General features: G+C 49.5%; 1 protein-coding gene across 1 annotated transcript in view; it reads left to right on the top strand.

Moving 5' to 3' along the window:
* The window catches only part of MINDY4 (MINDY lysine 48 deubiquitinase 4), a 112,687-nt gene that overhangs the window by 31,425 nt on the left and 58,995 nt on the right, over nucleotides 1-22,267 (top strand). The window contains exons 6-11 of the mRNA XM_044424988.1: nucleotides 10,100-10,158; nucleotides 10,949-11,058; nucleotides 15,514-15,630; nucleotides 17,116-17,204; nucleotides 20,697-20,798; nucleotides 22,122-22,185. Coding sequence (XP_044280923.1) covers nucleotides 10,100-10,158; nucleotides 10,949-11,058; nucleotides 15,514-15,630; nucleotides 17,116-17,204; nucleotides 20,697-20,798; nucleotides 22,122-22,185 — 541 coding nt within the window. The remainder of the gene's footprint in view (nucleotides 1-10,099; nucleotides 10,159-10,948; nucleotides 11,059-15,513; nucleotides 15,631-17,115; nucleotides 17,205-20,696; nucleotides 20,799-22,121; nucleotides 22,186-22,267) is intronic.

Genomic DNA, 22,267 nt, shown 5'->3' with positions numbered 1-22,267 from the left:
ACTGTGGATCACGTGACTGAGGCCTGGTTCCCATCCTGCCCTGTTTTGCTTGAAAGCCTCCATGGCCCCAATTCAGATATGGACCCCCTCACACCAAGGGGGGGGGGGAGAATTCCTCACCCGTGTGTGGCTCCCCCCCACACCTTGAAATATGGGAAGGACAAGAGAGCAATAAAAAGAAGCTTGCAGTAGAAACGTTCTATTGCTCACTCCATCACAGTGGCAGAGCATAGAGGGCAATTTGGGGAAAGGAACGGCAGAGGCATGGTTTCCTGTCCCTTTCCAACTCATGGTGATCCCAATCCAGACGGAGGCCACGTGCATCAAATTCACACGCTCCCCCGCCCCAATCTCCCCTTAGCTACGTAATGAACGTAATGGGTACTTCTACAGTCAATTTCAATCAAGTCAGCCAAATTAGATCGTGCTAATGCTACTGACAATACAAAGATGCTTAATAAAAAGGTGAAAACAAAAATCAAAAAGCCACGGAGCTCCTTCAGCAACTGTGCCCTCCTTCACCACGAATGGGTCACTTAATCCTCAGTATCAGGGGATGTTCTTCGAAGTTTGACTGGAATCCATTTCATCTTGAACTTTCTATCTCTGCTTTGGGAGGGGTGGGGGGGTGGAGGCTGCCCTATTACCCACAATTCTCCCAAAACCTTTTACCTACAGTTCTCCCCAACACGCACAGAGAGAAAGAGAAATAAATGCCTTTAAATTGCTCCTGAACGACCAGCAGAAAACATTGTTATCTAGTAATGGATTGCTTTTGAATTGCATTGTGCTTCTCTGTTACACAGAGGGAGCCAGAAATTGTTGTGGACTCTAAAAAGCCTTCCCTGGAAAATGAGCCTTCATAGAATCATCATCAAAATTAGAGATCTTAGACCATTTTGTTCCCAAGGAGATGCTTCTCTGTGTGTGTGTGTACATGTGCATGCGTGCACTGTGTAGGTGTGTACACACACTGAGCTATAATCCTCGCCTTAGCACTATTTTCCAGGACTTCGGCCATCCCAGCTCGAGATGACTGTTGCGGCAAGCATTTTGCCACTTCCCTTGGGGGGAAATCGGCAGCGCTCTAAGTACATTCTCAGATTTATTGGATATTTTCTTTTTTACGTTTCAGCCTAATCTTTCCTATGCCTTAATTTGTTCCATCTTAATAGAGAGACATGCCTGCAGCCTGATGTATTCATTGGACTTTGCACTGTTTAAATGCAATGTATTCATTGGACTTTGCACCTGAATCCAAACCAGATTTTGGCCCTGTGATTTTAGTTCTGATTCCTGGAGGGCTTTTTATCCAGACTGCTTTGGTGGCCTCCAGAATTTAGAAAACACCAGCCCTCACTCTCAGGCTTGCAGAACCGCAAGTGCCAGCAAGGAACCCCGTCCGGATTATTTTGGGTTTGGCCCTCTCTCCTCACTAGACAGGAACACCAAGTCTGGGTAACTTGTAAGTCCTTATTTGGTAAAACACACGCAATGTTCCTTCGACCGTCTCTCCACAATGTTGGCTTTCTTTCCAGTGCCCTTTAATCCGATGGCTCAGAGTTTATGCTCTAGAGTTACTCCTGAGCCGAGGGGCATGGAAAGGAACAAGGAACTGAGGCTTCCCAGAAAAACATGGACAAGAGCATTTGGAGGGGCGCATTAAAAAATCGCTGCAGTTCAGTTTTTTTACCGGAATCTACTCTGCTCACGCCTTCCAGGCCTAAAGATAATCTCTGTTCATTGCCCATATGCTTCCAAAGTTGCAAAGAGATTTCTCTGAAAAATGTGCACGGATATCTTTAGGGCACCACCCAGAATGAACACCCGTAACTCTCCGAACTCAAAGGACAATGGATATCCAAGGAAGGCAGGTGGAACTAGGACTGTCTCCATATTCCATTTGCTCACCAGAACATCTAGACAGATGATTTCATCCCTCTAAATGTTTTCCCCTTCCTTTCAGAGGATGGCAGGAAATTGGGAAGCAGCATCCTGCCATTGTATCCCTCAGTAAAAATTTGTTCTGGATTATTATTAGCTTTTCGTTTTATTTATCCACTGTTACTTTGCAATGTGTTGGATATTTTCTCTCTCTGTTATATTCTGATAGCCACAAGATATAAACCATAAAAGTAACCTGTGTTTACCTGTTAAATATTGGGGCAAATGAAAGAGGAGGTCATGTACACATATCAGACGGTTACAGCCTGCAAACCGGGTGGACCCTGTTGCTCTGAGATCGCAGGAAAAGAACAACTCGAAGTGGGACAAAATGCCAAAATTTCCCACCACGTTTTATAGAAGCAAAGAGAGGCATGCTTACAAGTGTTAAATTGTGCTTTCCAGATTGTAGGGAAAATGCATATATTGGTCACTGGACCACACAGAGGCGGTTGGCTCATTTAATTTTTATGGCCATCGCCCCACAAACCCTCTATGCATATTATATCATGACATCACTGTGCCTCTTTCCCTGCTACATTTTATGGAGGAAATCTGTTGGGGTTAAGTCCATTATCTTTGCAAAAGCTGTTCCACTTTCACAGCAGAGTTCTGAGATCAACCCCAACCCCATTTCCTTAATTCCTTAGCCGGGCTTCGTATCCTTGCTTATCTCCTGGCCCGTAAAGCAAAGCCCTGTTTGGTTCTGCAGGGAAAAGTACTTGCCTTAATTTTCACAGCCTGTGTTTTTTCAAAAGCTCTGCTGCATGTAAGGAGGCCCAGAAGTTATCTTGCCAGAAGTCAGAGTTACAGAGCATTTTTTAAGACAGTGCTTAGAACATCGCAGGGAGGGGACGCATTAACTGTGGGAAAGAGCATGTTCTTATCTATGGCACCGTTAGCTTTGCGCTCATAAAACTGTCTGTCTTGAGGACTAGTCCAATGATTAGGTTCCATAAGGTGTGTGTGTGTGCGCGTGCATCTTGCACTTTGTGATTTTACTACCTTGAAGCAGGATTTGGTCTTTCTGTCTCATGTCCCCAAATGCCTTGACTCATTTCTGGCTGCCTTCTGCCAGTGGAAGCTAGAAAGCCGTGGATGTGGCAGGGCTTGGACCTGAAGCCCTGCTCCAGCCACCCAGCGGAATCTAAGATGCTCTGAGCCTGGCATTGCCTGGATCTGGGATGCCTTAAATGCCAGGCTGGAAGCCCGGCTCCCATACTGGCTGGGCACGGGTCCAGGGTGTGGCTAGCTACCTGCTCAATGTGCTTCCCCTCTGCCCTGGAGTGGTGCACAGGTGAGCTGGCCAGGTGGATGCCTGTGGTTTATTTGGGGGGGGGCGGGGTTGGAAAAGCACATCCTTCACAACCCTCTGCCACATGGAGGAGGGCAAAGACTTTGGGGGGGGGCTGGGCTGGATCTAACGGGTCGAAATGACAGGTATCAGCTCAAGAGCAGAGGCAGATTTTGATAGTCATTGGAGGACGACCGTGTAACTGGTGGGCATAGAGCCATGGTGACCTAGATCTTGTTGGAGGGCTTGGGGCAGAGCCATCTGCTGGGGGACCCCTGGATCTCCGTCGCTGAGCAAGGGCTGGAGGGTCTCCAGGCGCCCTGCTTCCCTCTAGCCCTGGAGGGCTGTCGCCCCGTTCAGCTGGGGCACTGACAGGGTGGACAAGACATCCAAAGGGCCACTGAGCTTTGTATGGCCAAGCTTCTGTCCATGGAGTCCAAAGTATGCACCCTCTGCACAACTGAGAGCTGCCCACGAAATGGAGTGATTCTTTAAATATTTCTATCCTGCCTTTTTCCATTCAAGGATCTCAAGGTAGCTTACATCACTCTCCCCTCCTCTCCATCTTTTCCCCACAACATCAACCCTGTGAAGCAGGCTGGACTGAGAGTCTTTGACTGGCCCGAAGTCACCCAGTGGGCCCCATGGCCGAGTGGGGACTTGAACCCAGCTCTCCTGCGTCCCAGTCCGCTCTTCACCACTGCACTCTGCGCTGTCCCCGAAGGCAGCATATCCCACATCAACCCAGCAACGCCAACAGAAAGAGGTCTTTTGACTGTAATCCCATGACTTCCAGAAAAAACCTCCTCGTTCAGGCCAGCGGCTGTAATTGGACGACCCATTTAATTCTATCTCGGTGTTGTTTTCACGCAAGCTCCTTTCTGGAGTGTACTCTTAAGACTGCATGTCGGGAGTTCAGCCTTATTGAAGGAAGCCCCTTGCAAGCAAACCGATCCCTGTATGGAGAAATCTAGCATGTTGTACTTGGCAGGGGATTCCTCAACTATCATGCTGGCTTTCTACACGCAAGAGCTTTTTGTAGGATTATCATTGTTCATTTGGAGTTACAACGAATGATAGCTCCCGCCCAAATGAGATGAATCACGAATTAAGGATCTCTCCATTTCCTGCCCCCTTACTTGAGGAAAACATTCTGAAAGGAGCATGCTTAAATAAGGCCATGATTAGCAATTCCACTAACATCCAGAAAACACACCCCTTGTTTCTCTTCTGCTCGTTACTGGAATTGTTAATACTGGATTTCCAAGCGAAGTCCTGCAGGACCAAGATAGTCCCTTGCGTCTGGGCCCTGCTTATATGTGGGCGACTCCTTTCCCCGTCGCTTCGAGCGTCCAAGCACTAGTCTCATGGGTGGCACTGCCATGGGATGCCCCGCATTCCCGTGATTCCCTCTCTCCAGCTTGACGTCAGCGCTGTCCTTGGGCCCGTCAGGCAGGAAGCAAAGTGGGGAAGGGCAGCCGGCACCTTCCCCCAGCGACGAAACGCCTCGCTTTTGTCTGCTGCTCAGCTGCGCGTTTGCTGAAGTTGGCACTGGAGGAAATGAGGATCCAGAACTTCTGAGTCACCCGATATTCCAAATTGAGCCAGATACTGAGCCAAGCACACACAGGACAACGTTCCAACATTGTCTTGGGTTTCATAGCTGCGATCACAGCAAGGCCTGTGTGGGAAAAGGAAGGCCCTGCAGACTTCCTCTTGTTTCTCCTTCCCAGGAGTGCCCATGCCCCTTGTCTTCCAAAATTTAGTATCAGTCATGCTCTGGAAATGCTCTGCACATGCTCTGGAACTCCAACTTCCTTAACACAAAGTTGCTCCCACATCATATTTATGTTGGGAAGGAATCCCAGAAACATTTGCAGAACAAGGAATTAAGCTTTTGAAAATATTTGCCAGTATCGATGAAAGGATTCCGCATAACATGTAAGCAATCCTATGTAGGTATATTATTCATCTTCATCTTGTTCCTTTAAAGCTTAACTTTAAAGAGGCTCATCTGTCTGTGTTCTAATTTGCTCTAATCCTTTGCAATATGTCTCCAAGAAATGAGTATTTCCATGTAACGGATAAGATTTCAGGCACCATGGAAGTTGGCTCAGACGCTCGGAGAAGCTGCATCTCCAGCTGGCATCCGTTCAGACTTCGCCCAGTTAACTAAAGAACCAGCTTACCAAATGAACACCTGAAGCTACAAAATGAACAATAATGAGCCACCGGGTGCATGTCATTCTGCACAATTATGAGCAACAGCATGGACACTTTTGTTCGGTGCGGCATCACACGCCAAGTGATGACAGCAGCTCGGTGTTCCATGAAATCATGGCAAGGTTCTCCAATGGCTGGCAGGTGTTGTCATAATCCACATTCTTTGATGTGCTGGTTCCAGGAAGACACGCTGGCAGGCCTGCAGAAGCATCAGTGAGACTTCTGTACCTGGCAGGTGGACTGAGCAACCTCGCACAGGTATCATCCATGCCACAGTGGCAACCATTGTCCCCTCTGGCAGCATCCTTGATCTGAAACTGCAGCATTTCAGTGATTGGAAGGTGGCTTCCCTCGCAACACTGTTTCCCCGAATCTTGTTGCATTCCATCAAGTCGTCCGACTTCGGGCCACCCTGTGACTGAACGCTCTCCAAGATGTCACATCTCTGACAGCCCTGCTCAGCTCCTGTAAACCCAAGACTATGGCCTTCCCCTCTTCTTCTGACTTTCCCTAGCACGATTGTCTTCAAGGAGTCTTGCCTTCTCGTGTTGTGCCTAAGGTCTGACAGCTTCCGTTTTACCTTTTTCCCTTCTGGGGAAAGCTCTGGCTTGATTTGCTCTGGCACCCACCTGTTCATCTTTCTGTCAGTCCAGAGCATTTGCAAAGCTCTCTTTCAGCACCAGGTTTTATACGCATCCAGTTTCTTCGTAGAGGTTCCTTCTCTGTCCAGCTTCCCCACCCTTCCCCATGATTGGAAATACAGCAGTGTGGGTGATCTTTGTCTTGGTTCCCTCAAAAAGACACTCTTTTAAGTTGTTGGCAAAGATGCCAGCCACCTAAATGACTCCTCAGGGCAGCTGGTGACACAGTCCAGGTTCTTCCCTGCGGAGGGAGCACAGAATATTGCCCTTAAAATGAACTTCAGTAGGATTTGCACTGGGAATTTAGCATGAAGGTCTCCCATATCTAATCAGAACCTTGAGGAATGCCTTTAAAACTCTCAATGCATTTCTCAAGGCAGAGTGGAGTAGAAAATCCATAAAACTGGCAAGAGAAACAATGCAAGCTGACTTGTCCAACCATAAACCCCTCCTGTTTGCTATTTTCGAGTGGCCGGGGCTGTTGTTTATTTAAAAATCCCTCGCCCGCATTTGTCCCATAGTACAGGCTAATGTAAGCAGGAAGCAGTCAAGGAAGGGGGCATTATTAAATGTAAGGAACTTTCTCCACAAGATCCGTGCTTCAAGTAAATGCAGCGCCCGCGGTGCACGGAGATCAAATGGGAAGGCTTGATGCTTTGCAAGCAGCACTGCTCGGTTTGCTTATAATAAGACTTATTTTCTTCCTGTCCCGTTTTCCTAGCTTGATTGATTGTTTCCTTCTCACAGCAGGCACAAAGCACAGAGATCCAGTTATTGTGATGACGTGTTCGTAGGACAAAGTGGAAAGAGTAGTAATATTCTCCCAAATATTTTCTGGCCCCAGAAATCCCCTTCGTTTGCACGAGCCGGGCTTTCAGCTTGTGATTCCTCCTCACCCGCAGACCCCCTTGAGCAAAGTTGTCCATGAACTGAAAGCAGTACACAGGCCGTGCACCGTGGTCCCCTGACTTACCTCAGCTTTGCTTATCTGAGACTATATTCCAGTTTACACCACTGATGCTTTCGCTGAGATGATCCCCTTGGCAGATTGGAGACGGCCGGACCCAACAGCAAATTTAGTTTGCCGATACAAGGCTGAAATTTAGGAAAACACACTTATTCGGCCTGAGGCCCAAAGATTGCGTGGCACTTAGATTCATCCCCACTATTTCGAGTGTCCTTGTTTGCATCGAATGCTCATCTTGGATAGGGCTATTAACTAATCTAAGACCCATTCATTTCAGGGGCTCTGTGTTAGGTGAACATTGGATGCAACCCAATGTGCCCGAGGAGGTCAGCCCCCCAACACACACACACACACCCCAGCCTAGATCTATTGCATTTTATTGTGCATTTGTAATTTTAGTGCCATGGCTTTCTTGGTGTTTATGTGCTGGATTGTTTTTACCTGGGATGTTAGCTCTCCTGAGCTCCTTGCATGGAAGGGTGGGAGATGCAGAAGTGGAACAGCCATCCTGGGACCCCTGGACAGGGTCTAGAGGGCCATGGGAGCTTCTGGAATCCCAGTTCTAACACTTGGAGGGCCCGCTCTGCTCTGCTCTGCTCTGCTCTGGGCATGGCTGCTGCTTCTGGCTTGCACAAGTGGCCTCAGAGAAGGGGTTTAGAAGGGAGGTGGGGTGTGGAGAAGACGTGCGCTGCCGAGCCATGAGGCCTCCCGGTGGCACCTGCGCCTCCTTGCCTCCTGCTCTGACGCACCTTGCTTAGATGGTCTGACTCGGCCGCTGGTCTGCTTTGCGGGTCAGGAGGAGACGCCTCGCCCTGCACAGACTGCCACAAGTTTGGGTGGCAGTGGCGTCTCCGTGGGCTTTTGTCCTGGGTCTGTGCACCTGTTGGAGGAAGCAAGCTGCCGACTTCCGAGACAGAGAGACAGAGCTTGTCAAGTCGACTGGCAAAGCAAGAACGGAGCAAGCTGTATTTGGTTTTCAAGCCTCTGTTTCCTTCTGGGGCTCGCTTGGAGCCAAGGAAGCAGAGGAGGGGCAGAGCAAGCTGTGCTTCCGCCACCAGCTTGCTCAATCGCCTGCGTGGGACGCCTGGTCCCTTAAGCTGCCCAAAACATCGCAGTAACGTGCTTCTCCTCGTACCATCACCGGTACGTTGCCCAAGGACGGGGAGGTGGAGGAAGGCAGAGTGCCGTGAAGTTGCAAGAGGGGTCCCATTATGGAGGGGGAAGATGGAGCAAGATGCGACCTACTCTTGCCCACGCACATTGTCCAGCCCACATGGGAGAGAGGTTCTTCCTCTTCCTCTTCCTCTTCCTCTTCCTCTTCCTTCCAGCACCTGTTCGAAACATACAGGAAAACACAGCACTTGGATCCCAGTTGAAGGTAACCAGGGTTCACAGCGAGGCGTGTTGGGGGCAGCCTGCCCAGGGGCACATTCACAGAGACTTTAAGAAAAAGCTGTCCTAGTCGCTGCTTTGCTACCTCAGATCAAGGGGTGCAGCTCAGCCAGCGCTGTTCTTCCTGCAGTGGCCAGTCGGAGGCCTCTTGCAAATAAGCAGCAAAAGGGTAGGAACTTGTCCAAGCAGAACTTCCTGCTTGTCCTTTCAGAATGAGAAATAGAGGCTTGTTTCACCCCTTGATCAATAGGTACGAGATAGGTGTCCATCTCTTCAAAATATAGTTTGCCTTTTCTGTGCTCAGCCTTACTCCTCCCTCCCTCCCTCCCTCCCTTGTCTTCTCCCTCCCTCCCTCCTTCTTTTCTTTCTATCCTCTGGAGCAACTTCTACTCCAAGAAACCCAGGATGGAAACATGAATGCCCTTCTCCTCTTATTTTTATCCCCCACCCTCTATTCTTCACAGAAATCCACCCAAATGATCTTACAGAAGCCCCTCCCCTCAGCTGTGGGTGCGGGCCCCATCCTGGCCGCTTAGACTGCTTTTGCACCTGTCAGTGTGTTGTTCAACATCCTTGTAAAACACAACCCCGTTCCACTCCAACATCATTTTTATCTCCTTCCAGTGTATTCATTTGCATCTCATAAAGACCGGTCTGTGTGCTTGTGAACATCTGCAGTTTGCTTCAGCCCTGAACGCTTCATCTCCAATGCTGGTGATTCATGTTCAACTCTAAAGCATGCATATACAGTCCTTCAGGGTGCCTGTTTGAGTCGTGCCACGTTAAAGCGACTTTTCCGGCAGAGAGCGACCGAAGGAATGCTTTACAGTCTTTCGGTGCACAAACAGCTGACTGCCAGTAAACCGAATTGTGTTAGGGAGGTCCCAGATCTCATGCCTACGAAAAGCCGGGAGAGGAAACGAGGGGTGTTAAGAGTCAGTCATTACTGATGTAATCTCATTGTGTCTTTTGCCCGACTGGGAATACATGTCCAGGGTACCAGCCCTTAAGTTGTTGTCGCATTTGGGTGTGGATTAGTGTCATTCTTTTTCCAGGTGAGACATAGACTACGGAAATCATTTTTGACTGCAGCTCCCAAGCTAAAGCACATTTTGCTGTTGTGATGTGCCATCAAGTTGTCTCCGGCTTGGGGCAACCCTACGAATGAAAGCCCTGTGGAGCGTCCCATCCATGGCAGCCCTGCTGAGCCCTTGCAAATTCAAGGCTGTGGCTTCCTTTATGGAGTCCAGCCATCTCTTGTTTGGCCTTCCTTTTCTTCCTCTGCCTTTGACTTTTCCAAGCATGATTTTCTTCTCCAGAGAGCTTTGCCTTCTTACATTGTTCCCAAAGTAGGACAGCCTCAGTTCTGTCATTTTTCCTTCTAGAGAAAACTCTAGCTTGATTTGATCTAAGACCCACTTGTTGGTTTCCTGTCCAGGATATTTGCAAAAAAGCACATTTAAGTAAGCTGAATCCTGACCTGAAAGGAAACAGCATACCCACTTGAATCACCTGCATTATATGATACAATAATTCAGCAGAAAATCAAGACAAGAACTGCAGATTTACTTCCAGAAAAGTTTCAGGAGGAATCATATCAAGTTGGTAATTTGTGTGCTTAATTTTCTTTCCTTCCAGAAAGACTCCTATATCCGCTTTCAGCAGAGACCAGCTTCATAAAGATGCTTTGGAACTTGGTATGTTCTTCTCTATAAAATCTCAATTGATTTTCTTTATGTTCATTTAATGTTTTAATGGAAAAGGTTTTAGAAAGCCCCACGAAATGAGATTCTGTATACCTTCCGTGGGCAAGTGAAATCCTTTTAGAGTTAGGAAATGTCACCTAACACTGAGCCTAAACTAACCTACCTTAAAATTTAAATAGGGATCAGGGAAAAAACATACTCACTTTTTTGAATCACTGTGTGAACCAAAACTTGGTTATATTCTCTGAATTTTCCAATGGAGTTCTCCCTTTAAAATGCACACAAAAATGCATATTTTAGGGAAATATTATAATGCTTTAAATTGAGAAAACTGTTTGCAACTTTTAGGAAAAATGCATGTGTTAGGAGAAAGGTGCAATAAAGGCTTATATATTTTCACAGAAATTTTGAATTATCAAAGTACAGGACAAGTCAGACTTCAATTTGCAAAAACTGAAAAACCAAAATCAGCACACTCATCTGATTAAGTTTAAACTTAAACTTTGTGCTCTCACCTTTCCATACTCGGATACATTTCTAATCTGAATCCCCTACCCAGGAAGTAACTTAAATGTTTTTATTACTTTTCTTTCATTTTCTATATCTACTCCTCTCTCTCCACAACTCTCTTCCACCTTTACTGGTATGTGCACATAAATAAAAGACCGAAAGAGAAAATATTACATGGCATCTTACCAAAGCTGAGACAGGGAGTTACGCAAGAGTGGATTTTTAGCGCATGTTCTGGATATTAAACCGTTGTTTTCTTCCCTTACTTTAGTTGATGTTGAGGATGAAGAAGCACTGGAGGAGATTTGCCAGGTTCCCAAACCTTCCCTTCTCTGTATACTCCAAGTGACTTCAAAGCCCGTTGACTTCTACCTTGCAAGAGTAAGAAATGCACAGAAGTAGTTAATGCAGAAAGCTGTTTCAGGTTCTACAGCTGGGAGGGCTGAATGATGGTTGTTCTGTACCCAAGAAGGTCAAGATCCGTGCTCCTACCCCTAACCCAATAAGGGCATAGTCCTATATGTTGAGCCCCTGTGGGATGGAAGCCTTCACAGTTGGAAATTTCCATGTCTCCTGTGTTCTGGCAAGAAGCCCCCAACAGGGCAGGCAGGTCAAGGGAGATGATTCTCACCTCTCCGGGATGCTTCAGGGTTTCCCCCCTCTAGACTTCTTCATCTGGGATGGTGTAAACTGGTGACCAGTAACAGCAGGAGGTTGGGCCTGGTGGCTTCTTGGCCCCTTCCAACTCAACTATTCTATGCTTTTGTGATTTGGTTTCTGTACTGTCCAATAGCCAAAGTTCTGAGCATGGTGTTCAGCAGTTAATAAATGCTATGACGTGCCATATAAAATATAAACAACATTAAAAATAACAAAAATACACCAAAAGAATGGAAACCGGATTTTGACAACAGAAACAACAAAGACCAGTCTGTACCACTAGGCCTGCTAAAAAGCAGCGGGCAATACCTTCCACCCCCATGTGTTATTTGGAGTTGGTACATGCCTCAAGAAAGAAGGCTGCCTGAACCTGGCACCAAAAAGAGAGTGACATTGGTGCCAGGTGGTCCTTGGAGGAGAAATCGTTCCTTCCTTTGAGGTCTTCTACACCGAAGGCCCTTCTCCTTGTCGCCACCAATGGAGCATCCTTTGGAGATGGCATTGGAGGAAGGGCTGAGATATTGAGCATGGCAGCTGTGGTCGGAAAGGGTATTCCATCTGATGTTGGGGTCCTGAAATGTGTAAGACTTTATAGGTGGATTTCCAGACCCATTATGGATGGAGATACGCTGGGGGACCGGCCAAGGACTGGGAAGCTGTAGGGTTCACCCCTTACATACCTCTCCAGTGTCCTCCAAGGATGTCTGAGACCTTGGAAAACAGTGGGCATGATTCTTGCTCCAGGGGACAGGGAGAGGTATCAAGGATTTATTTCTTTGTTTGTTTGTTTGGAATTCTTGTATGCTGCCCCATTCGCAAAAGCCTCGGGGCGGCTTCCAACAGATGAATAACAGTACAATACATAAAAAACTGGAAACATCCAGGCAATAATTTAAAACTAATAAATAAGTTAGAATGAATTAAAATAACATTTAAATAAAAAGGTCTTGGCCTGGTGCCAAAAAACAAATAACGACGGCGCCAGGCGGACCTCTCTGGGGAGCGCATTCCATAGGTGGGGCACCACCGCAGAGAAGGCCCTCCTCCGGGTACTCACCCTCCTGATGTCTTTCACGGAGGGTTCCCGGAGAAGGGCCTCTGCTGCCGATCTCAAGGGGAGGGAGGGCAGATATGGACGCAGGCGTTCCTTCAAGTATCCAGGTCCCAAGTACGGAGGTCCCTTCCAAAGTTGCAGCTGTGTCTCTGGCCCTGGGGCTTGGAACTCCAGAGGATTCTCTAACACCTGGGCTGTACTCCTGGCACCGTCAGGTTGCTCTTTAAGTTAGCTGGCAGGACCTACAAGTGGGTCTGGAGTGGGTTTCAGATGGAGCTCTTCATTTCTAGGGCCTTCAAAACACTGTTCTGCAGTTCTTTCAAGTATAATGCAGGGTTGAGTAAACATACACTCCTCCATTCAAACTTGAGAGCCCCAAGTCTGGATAATTGCCTGTACAAAGGAAGCTTAGACTGTCTCATCACCCGTTATCTTCCAAAGATATTCAGCCACAGTTGCCATTATCCCTGACCCTTCAGCCTGCTAGTTGTGGCTGATGAGAGTTGTAGTCCAAACTCTCTGGAGAGGGCGAGGCTGAGGAAGCACTCTAGAGCCCTAGGATGTGCATTTAAATATAGTTGGGAAAGGCATTTAAAATGTTTATTTATTTATTTTTCAATTTATATCCTGCCTTTTCCTACAAAGGGCTCAAGGCAGCTTACATCATTCTCCTCCTCATCTTATCCCCACAACAACAACCCTGTGAGGTAGGTTGGGCTGAGAGTCTGCGACTGGCCCAAAGTCACCCAGTGGGCTCCATGGCTGAGCGAGGACTCGAACCCAGGTCGCCTGAGTCCCAGTCCTGCACTCTTCACCACGACACCACACTGGCTCTCCAAAATATGCCATGCATTTTTATTTAAAATTATTGCTTAGGCCCCCTTTAAGGAGGGAATGGGAAATGTTGTGAAATCTATAATGGATTTGAGCGCCAGGAGCCAGAATCAATGAGCCAGAGTCCTTAGAACTCAGCCAATTGGCCAGCATCTCTGGTGGATTATCCCAGAAGCCTTCCCGATGGGGCATCTTCCCTTCTGAACATAGGAAGCTTCTGCTGGCCAGGGAATGTCCTTCAGCCCATGGTGACTCACCAAGCGAGGACATAGCACGGGGACCTTTGGGTTCCCAGTTGGGGCCCTGGCATCTCTTGGCCGTTAAGAACATCTTCTGGTTTTCTGTCCCCTCTAAATGGACTTCTGAGACCTTTTAAAGGAAGGGCACTGTCAGGGTTCGGGTGACAGGACAGGAACTGCTGTGGAAATCCTCAAATTCAAGGTATGGATCCTTGCCTTGTCAAAATGGTGCCATCCATGCATAAAACGCAGGTATCAGAATGGGTGGGGGAAAGTTTTTAGAAGCACAAACACAAAAAGAAAGCCTCTTTGGTGTGTGAGGGGGATGCCCCAGGGGTCCTTGGTCCCTGGACTTCAAATATTGGCGGGGACAGAAATCGACAGCAAAAATGAAACGGAGTCTCCTGGTACAGGCTCAGAGGCCTGGCTGGCATCGTGAGATGGAGCGCACCACATTGCTACATTTTCTGGCTGGTCCTCCTCGGTCTGTATATTTTCCTTTCATTTACCCGGAGCTCAGTTTTTTAATGTTTCCTTTTAAGTGAGTCTAGAAACATCCATGAGCTGGGAGCGGCAAGCAAATACTCTTAGAACATTTTGCAATTATGCATGAATTCTCTTTCCCCCGGCACTCTCCTTTTTTTAACAATTAGACTCGACATGGGCTTCCTGAAAATGATTTAAGACAATCCGACCCCAGTGGAACTGCAGCCAAAGTCTGGTACTGCTGCGGTGACACATAATTTTCGTGCTGGAGGGACGCTGTAAGGAAAGGAAAAAACGACTCCACGCTTGAATAACCAGGCTGCATACCATATTCATGGCGCAAGCATTGTGCCTCAGTCGTCCTTTTCCCCGATTAGGAGCGGTTGCAGAAAAAACAGCGCTGCAGCTTGGGTTGGACCTTGGGACCAAAGCTGGGGACCCAGTGCTCGGGGCCATCATCAGTGGCCCCCCAGAGTATGGCAGGTAATGGGGTCTCGGGACAATGGAAGCAACATCCATTCGAGGGTGAGGAGAGACCGAGAGGGGAGATGTGAGGAGAGATGGAGAGCACTGGGCATGCTCGGCCTTGAGAAGAGAAGGCTGAGGGGGGACATGAGATCCCTCTAGAAGTACCCCAAAGGCTGTCACAAAGAGGAAGGTCAAGATCTCTTCTCGCTGATGCCGGAGTGCAGGACACGGAATAATCAAGCCAAGTTGCGACAACCCAGGTTCAGGCTGGACATCGGGAAAAGCTTCCCCACTGTCAGAGCAACACGGCAGTGGAACCGGCTGCCTGGAGAGGTGGTGGCTCTCCCACACAGGCGAGCCATCTGAGTGGGATGGTATAATGTGGTGTCCTGCCCTAGCAGGGGGTTGGACTGGATGACCTTCATGGCCCCTTCCGACTCTACTATTCCATGATTCCATGAATTCCTGTAGTCACAGCGGTGCTACAATTTAGGAAAGCAACCATGTGGTCCCTGGTTGAGCATCCCAGGGATCAGCTTTGTTCAGAGTCCTAATTCCATGGTCAGAGATGGCCGCTCACCCTTGGAAGGAAGCTAATTCCCCTGCACCTTCTCCAGGTTTTTTTCCTCCTCTCCAAAGTGTCCTTGCTGGAAGACTAAAGAGCCCGGAGTGCAGTTGGCAAGTCCGGAGGACGGGCAGGTGGGGATGGCCTCCGCCATGCTTCCTACTCGCCACTGGATAACCAGATGCTTCTGAGTTTGGGTCTTCCGGTTGCCAAGCATTGGGTTTTGTGTGATCAAGCATAACCGACAGTTCCATTGCTCTTCTAGCAGACCAAGAAGAAGTCAAGCAATAGGAGTTGTGTGCTTCACAACAGAAGCAACCCAACTGTTTTACTGATTCGTTTAACTTCTGCACCACCCAATAGCTGAAGTTCTCTGGGTGGTTGACGCCAGTTCAGGCAGATTTAGACCTCTCGGATGGGTCCTTTCCAAGTCCAGGGAACAGCTGCGCCACTGCAAATATCTCTGTTTTCAAAATTGCAGGGTGCCTATCCTTTTCTTTGTTTTCTGTTTCCCTTTTCTTTCGATTAAGGACCTAAAAATCCTGCTGTTCGGCTCCAGCCTCGGCTGCTTCAGCGAGGAATGGAAAATCCAGAGCTTTGCCTTTAACAATAATCCTCAGCTGAAGTATGGCCTCGTACAAAAAAAGGTAATGAGTGAAAAGTCACGTTCTAGGAATTACTGGGAAAAAAACCACGGGGGAATTTCTCAGGCACCGGTGGAAAACATGCAAGAGCCTAGTAGCATTCACAAGACCGCTGTACTAGTTTGAGCCTGCGTTCACCTCCCGTATGTAAATATATTCCCCAAAAGACTCTTGAAAATATGGATTGCACAGTTGCATTAAGATAACTTTTTGCAAGTCATTAGGAAATGGCAATATTGCCAGTTTCTCCCACATTCAATATTCTAAAATCTCTTTCTCTCCTGAATGGGAACGTTAGGAGTTTTGGCATATTTGCAACAAAAACAGGCTGAAACAAAGTCTTCACTCACCTGTACTGGTCAAATTCCATAGGTGCAACCTGTGGAGAGTGCCCTGCTTCGCTTCCAGAATATAAAAACCCTGCTAGCTCACAGTCCCTCCATGTTTCCATAGGATGCTGGAAGAAGGACTGTGCCTGTTGGCTCATGTACCTGAGTCTAGGTGCTCAGCTGCACACCTGCAGCGAAGCTCTAGGTGCACCAAACTCTGTGGGACCCCAATCACGGCGGATCCCCCCTTCATGTGCAACTTTGTATGACAGAGGCCTGGCACACACATTTCAGGCCACAAACTCTCCATATTTTTTAACCTTGTGCTCAGTAGATACATGGAACAAAAGAAAATGACCGCAGGGCTGGAAGAAAAACTGGAGGAGGGCAATCCAGGAACACCCCTATAGCCAAGAGCATTATCTATAAGGCTTTGGGCACGAGTTCCTCAGCACCCATCCTCAAGCATGAATTTGGCCACGATCCATGTTTAAGATTAAGGTATTATGGATGTGTAAGGAATCTGATGAGGGAAACAAAATCCAATGGATTTTCGCAAGTCAGCTCCACAGATTCCACTTCGCTGGCCCTGCGTTGGCACCGATTTGCCGCGGTGAGTGCAGCGCCAGCCTGCGGACAAATTGCAATCTGTGCATTTCTAAAGAAACGGCCAGTGACATCTGAGCACCCAAAAGTCACCTGCCTCCCGTGCAACCTGAGCAGAAGTGGCTGACTGGCCCAGGAGAAAGCGGCACAAACTGCAATTTGGAGCAGCCCACTGCTTTTGCACCAATCATACTAGAGGCCTGTGCATTTCAGATGCTTATTGTGGCCTGTCTTTGAATTCTAAGGCAGAATTCCTGGAGCTCCTGGAGCTCCAACAAATGGGATTTCCCACTTTAGGGTTACATCTCGGGTGATGATCGAGTCTAAGCTGAGCTCTGCAGTGGAAGCGAACTTCAGAGCAGAAGCACAACGCTTCTCTCCCTTGCAACATCTCTGGTGTCGCATAAACGGTGGCCAAAATAAATTCGGGGCGGGCGGAGGGACGGGCTGCCTGCAGTCTAAACAAAATGCTCCGGCTTTCGGAGGATTCCCACCCAAGTGTCAACTGACATGTATTGTTTTCCTTCATCTCGTGGCTTATGCTGCGATCCAGGGTGGCCCGTGCGGGATCCTGGCAGCGGTTCAAGCATGTGTCCTGCGACATCTTATCTTTGGAGACAGTAACAGGAACAGCCGCGCTTGGTAAGTCAACAGTTCCGAAGGCCAGAGAGCTTTCCATTCCCAATTGAACGAAAATCCCCTCTATTGTTGCGAGGGGAAAACGGGTCTTCCTGAACTTGACCTTATTGAAGGGAGATAAACTACAGATTGATGAGCTCGTGTTGATGGAGCCGTTGCCCCTGAGACGCCCCTTCCGAAAAGCCCCGTTTGGGCATGCAATGCACATTATGCTGATAGAGGGGGCTGGTTTGCAGGGAGAGATGGCGGACCGGAAGGAACCTTCTCCAAACAGCGTGTTGTTATGTGGGAGTGCGTGTGTGCGCTTGAGCCCTGCAGGGTCACTGTCGGGGACAACCGAGGCGTTCAGTCCTGTCGTTTGCCCGCTCCTTGCGCGGAAGCCCTGCTGTGCCGTTCGTGTCTCCTTCGCCCCCCACGGAGGGAATCGCGGCCTTTTGTATCTACAGGGCAGTTCCCAGGGGCGTGTGAAGCCGCCGCAGCCGAAAAAGCAAAGTGAGCACCAGCGTGGTGTCGCTGAGTGTTGGACTGGGGCCGGGGAGACCCGGGTTCTAGTCCCCACGGGGTGAGCTTGGGCCAGTCACAGACCCTCCGCCTAACCTACCTCGGAGGGTTGTTGTGAAGATAAGATGGAGTGGAGGGTAACTGGGTAAGCTTTCTCAGGTTCCATGAGAGAGGAGCAAACTACTACTAGTAGTAATACTACTACTACTAATGATAATAATTGCAATTTAAAAGGTGTGGGGTGTGAGCCAGCTAGTTCCTTGGGCCCCTCTTTTGTGTAGAACCACATCAGTCTGTACGGAGCACGTGAGTGAGAGTCGCACAACCCTAGTTTCGCACACCTGATATGCAATAGCCCACTGAAAACATCCTTGGGACCGCTTTGAACAGATTGTGTTCGGCTGAGATACACCTGCATGTGCTGAAATAAGACGTGTGAGGGGAACAGCTGTCGGTGAGCGGCAGAAGGGATCCTTGCCTGCTGGAAGGACCTTCCTTAGTCCGCACCATCTACAGGTGGGGCTTGGAAAGGGGGTCCTCAAGGGATGGCCTCGGGATCTGGGCAGGTACCCGTAGGGCGAGGAGAGCTTTCAGGTGTCCTGGCCCCACGCCCAAGGAACCTGGACTCAGCACTGGCAGTGTCCGCCTGGCGGCTGGGGAGAGAGGCGTGTGGCGGAGGAGAAGGGATGGAGTAGCTCTTGGCCAGCCTGGTTTTCCACTCGCTCCAAGGCTTCAGCGCCAACGGAATTGGTTTTCTGCAGTTGTCAGTGCCAAGGAAACCTGGCAGCGGATCAATTTCAGGCTTGCACTCTGTCCCCCCGCCCGCCATGACTTGCCCCCATCCAGCTTCCTTGCTGACCACGGATGAAAGAGTTGCATTCTCACCTTAACTGAGGAACACATGACCTTTAAATCAGATCAAATCAAACTGAAAAAGGATGTAACATCAGTTTCCTTTTAAAGGCAAAGAAAATAATTTTAAAAATCTTCCATGGACCCTGTTCTAAATTTGAGTCTTTGGTGTTTTCAGCGCAGGCGCCATGTGACCTTCAGACAATGGCCAATACCAGCCTGAGATACAGAGCTGTTAAATGTTCCCATCCCTGGTCCAAAAAGATCTAATGTTTTAAGAAGACTAAACATCAAATCAAAGCATCCAACATGAAAGAAACGACAATGCTGTTATTCAGTGACCTTTGGGGCTGTGTGGTCCGAGAACCTTCTTCCTTCTTCTTTGAAGGGGGTTGGACAGCTGGGCAAAAAGATAAGAGGAACCAAAAACCTGCACCACACACAGCTAATCCGAATGCCTCTTGAGGTCGTTGCAACACCTCCGGGGTAACAGGCCGCAGCGAAAAACTGCTACAGGCCAAGCTCTCCGGTCTCCATCTCCATTCTGTTTTGAAGGTGTTGGGAGTGCGTTCCCATGGTGGGTAGAGCCCAAGACAAGAAGCAAGGGGCCAACATACAAAGAATAGTAGCCAGCTAAAGTTCTTGACTGCCGTTGCTCAGGAGAGGCAGCCTGGAATGGGGAAGACCCCACACGGAATGCCACCCACTAGCGGTCAGGAGAAAGGATGCCACAGGTGGTGCAGATCAGGGGAGAGGAGTCCAAGCTTGGCCACTTGATCTCTGTCTGAACAGCCATTGCAGAAGGAATATGGTGGGATCCCTGCAGCCTCGCCTGCTGCTCCAGCCATCTGGGTTGGCCCCTTGTTCGCAGACAGACCTTCTGACTAAGAGAGCTTCTGGTTCCAGGAGCTTTTGATTCAGAAATTATTTCCGGTTGCTCTAACACCCTGGCCTGTCTGACTCTGCTCTCCGTACTCACAAAGCAGGGAAAACCAGCTATTCTTAAAACCTCGAACTGGCACCCTACCAAGACGCAGCCACAAAAGCTTTTTGTATTGCATTTATATCCCAACCTCCTCCTCCCCACCCACCCTCCATTTTATCCTCACAACGGCCCTGTGAGGTACATCAGGCCGGTGACAATGATGGGCCCAAGGTCCTCCAGACGAGCTGTTTGGCATAGTGGTTAGAGCGCAGGACTGAGACTCGGGGATCCAGGGCCTAGTCCTCGCTCTGCCATGGAGCCCACTGGGTCACTTTGGGCCAACCATGGACTCTCAGCCTAACCTGCCTCACAGGATGATAAAATGGAGAGGAGAACCTTCTCTTCTAGCACTTTGGGTTCCTTGCTGAAGGAAGAAAGGGAGGTATAAATGCAACGTAGTCCTTCTAACTCAGTGCAGCTTTGGACACCGTGCTCTCCACTTGTGGTCAGACTCATGACTCCAGACTTCAGAAGAATATGCAAATGGACAGGCCAGGGACGCAATGACATCAGCTTAGTGTGTCCACACCCCCCCACACACACACACGCACCTTCCATAGGACCTGCAGGGTGAACTGGGGCTTAAGGCACATAAGCCTCTGCTGAGCTGGCTGCCCCCTTGGATGGGGCAGATTGGCCGGGGAAGGCCTCCGACTTGAGGAACTGTTGGCACGAGTAGGCCTTGATTCACGTGTGAGCAGTGCATCATGCCCAGATCCCATTACAGGTCTCTGCTGAAGTCTCAGTAGGGCAGAATCCAGCTCTCTTGCGCGTGCTCGGCCCCAGCCAGAAAGCAAGCCGAGATCGAATCTGCCGGTGCTCGGGAACGCTCGTAGCTTCTTTGCACAACGTGCGTCATTCTGTGTGCAAAGTACACGAAGGCCGCAGATCTTCACGCAAAGTGCACCATTCTTGGCACAGAGCATACCAAGCCGCTGGATCCCCACCCCCCAGCCAGATTCCTCAAACACAGCTGAGACGCAGGCTGTGTGCCTGGAAGTATTGTCCCTGTGCAGCCGTTCTTCAGGGCGCATTCATGTCTCGACGGGCCCGCGCGTGGGACATGCTCACATGTCGACCCTCAGAACCTATTCATGTGTCCGTGTGATGTACACCCCTTGATGTGTTTTGCTTCTTTTCCTGTCTCGACGTGGCAGGGGCACCGAGCTGTCGGAAGCGCACCGGACCAGATGCCTCGCTCTGGCCCTGGCCCGCATTTTGTGGCGCGCAGGCGGCGACAAGAAAGCAGTGATTGCCCTGTAAGTGAACGGCACGTTACGGAAAATAGCCCTCCCCAGCATTGCGGTCATTTCCCCACCACCGCTCCTTCCGTTCCCCATTCGCCACCATTCCTTCTGGCCATGTCAGCTCCCATCAGCTCCCATTCTGGAGCATGGCTTACCCAGCCTTCGTCCCGGCTGCTGCCGCGATGGGCCTCGGTGGCCGAACCACCCTGGGGTTCCCCTTCTTCCTTCCCCTTCAGTCAGTAGTTTAAGGCTGTGAGAGCAGCGTTGTCCTGGCCCAGGCCGTCTTCTCTAGCGAAAGGATGCCGCAGGCTTGAGTCTGCAAGAGCTGAGCGGGACTGTCAGGGACAGGACTGAGATGAAGCTCGTGGGATGGACTGTAGTGTTCGCAGACTTCCTTCCCCTCTCAGCCTGGTCTTAGAAAGCGAGCCCAGGGACCGCCGGGAACACTTGGAGCGGAGGATGTGCCACGAGCCACCTTCCCTGTGCGGTGCAGCTGCCCGTGGCGCGGAGGAGGGACGCCGCTTGCGCTGCGGTTGCGCAGGGCTCGGTTCCTGGTGAGCCCCATGCAGTGGGGAGAGTCTGGAGAGCCGTGCCCGAGGAAGCAGATGAATCCCCACCCCAAACGTGGATTCCTCACCACCCCAGCAAAGGACAGGGCATTTTCTGGGCATTTGTAATGTCGCCATAAGTTGGGGACAACTTGAAGACCCATGACAAGAAACTACAGCTGCCAGTGACCACTGAAGGCTTCAGGCAAAGGGTCTTTCTCAACCCTGTTGCCAGGAGTCTCTTCCCCTGGAAATGCCACACACAGGATCTGGGACTTTCAGGACAGGGTAGATAGCTCTGTGGTGCCACGTGGGTTCCTGCCCACCCTTGGCCACTGAAAAGCCTCTCTGAGCCAGAACGTTTCGCCCCGGCTCACATGCAAGAAGGCCCAGGCTTCGCTTGCTACCTCCAGGATCCAGTAGGAGATGACAGGGGAAGGCCCCTGCTAGAATTGCTGCTGGACAGAGAAGACAGCAGTAGTCCAGCGACTGACCCAGGATCTTCTTGTGATCCGATCACTCAGCAGTACGTCCCCTTGTAAGGAGACCTGCGGTTGTCCTGTGCTTGGAACAGCATTCTTTGAGGTCTAGTTGATTTCTGCAGATGTGCAGAGAAGGCCTTTCCCACCCCAGCTATCGGGGATCCCTCTCTGCACAAAACCAGGAGGACAAAGCCATGCAAACCTACGCTAAAAGCCAATGTGCGCAAAATCTGTTAGACCTGTCCTGTACAGTCACCCTTTGCTATTTTCCTTCTAAACCAGTTTTGTTTCTCTGCCTTTCTTAGGTGTGCTGGAATTCAGCAGTTCAGCCCTGCAGGCAAATACAAAGCCGATGGAATCTTGGAAACGGTACGGTTTTCTTCTTCACATCTGTTTCTGCCATTTCTCACACCGTGTGTAAATAGAGGAGATAAGGTGGGCTGCCTTCCAT

This window comes from Varanus komodoensis, unplaced genomic scaffold (genome assembly GCF_004798865.1).
Source record: "Varanus komodoensis strain SLA01 unplaced genomic scaffold, ASM479886v1 scaffold15, whole genome shotgun sequence".
NCBI classification, from domain to species: domain Eukaryota; kingdom Metazoa; phylum Chordata; class Lepidosauria; order Squamata; family Varanidae; genus Varanus; species Varanus komodoensis.
Note: the sequence above shows the minus strand (reverse complement) of the source record. Positions and strands in the feature narration are given on the sequence as shown.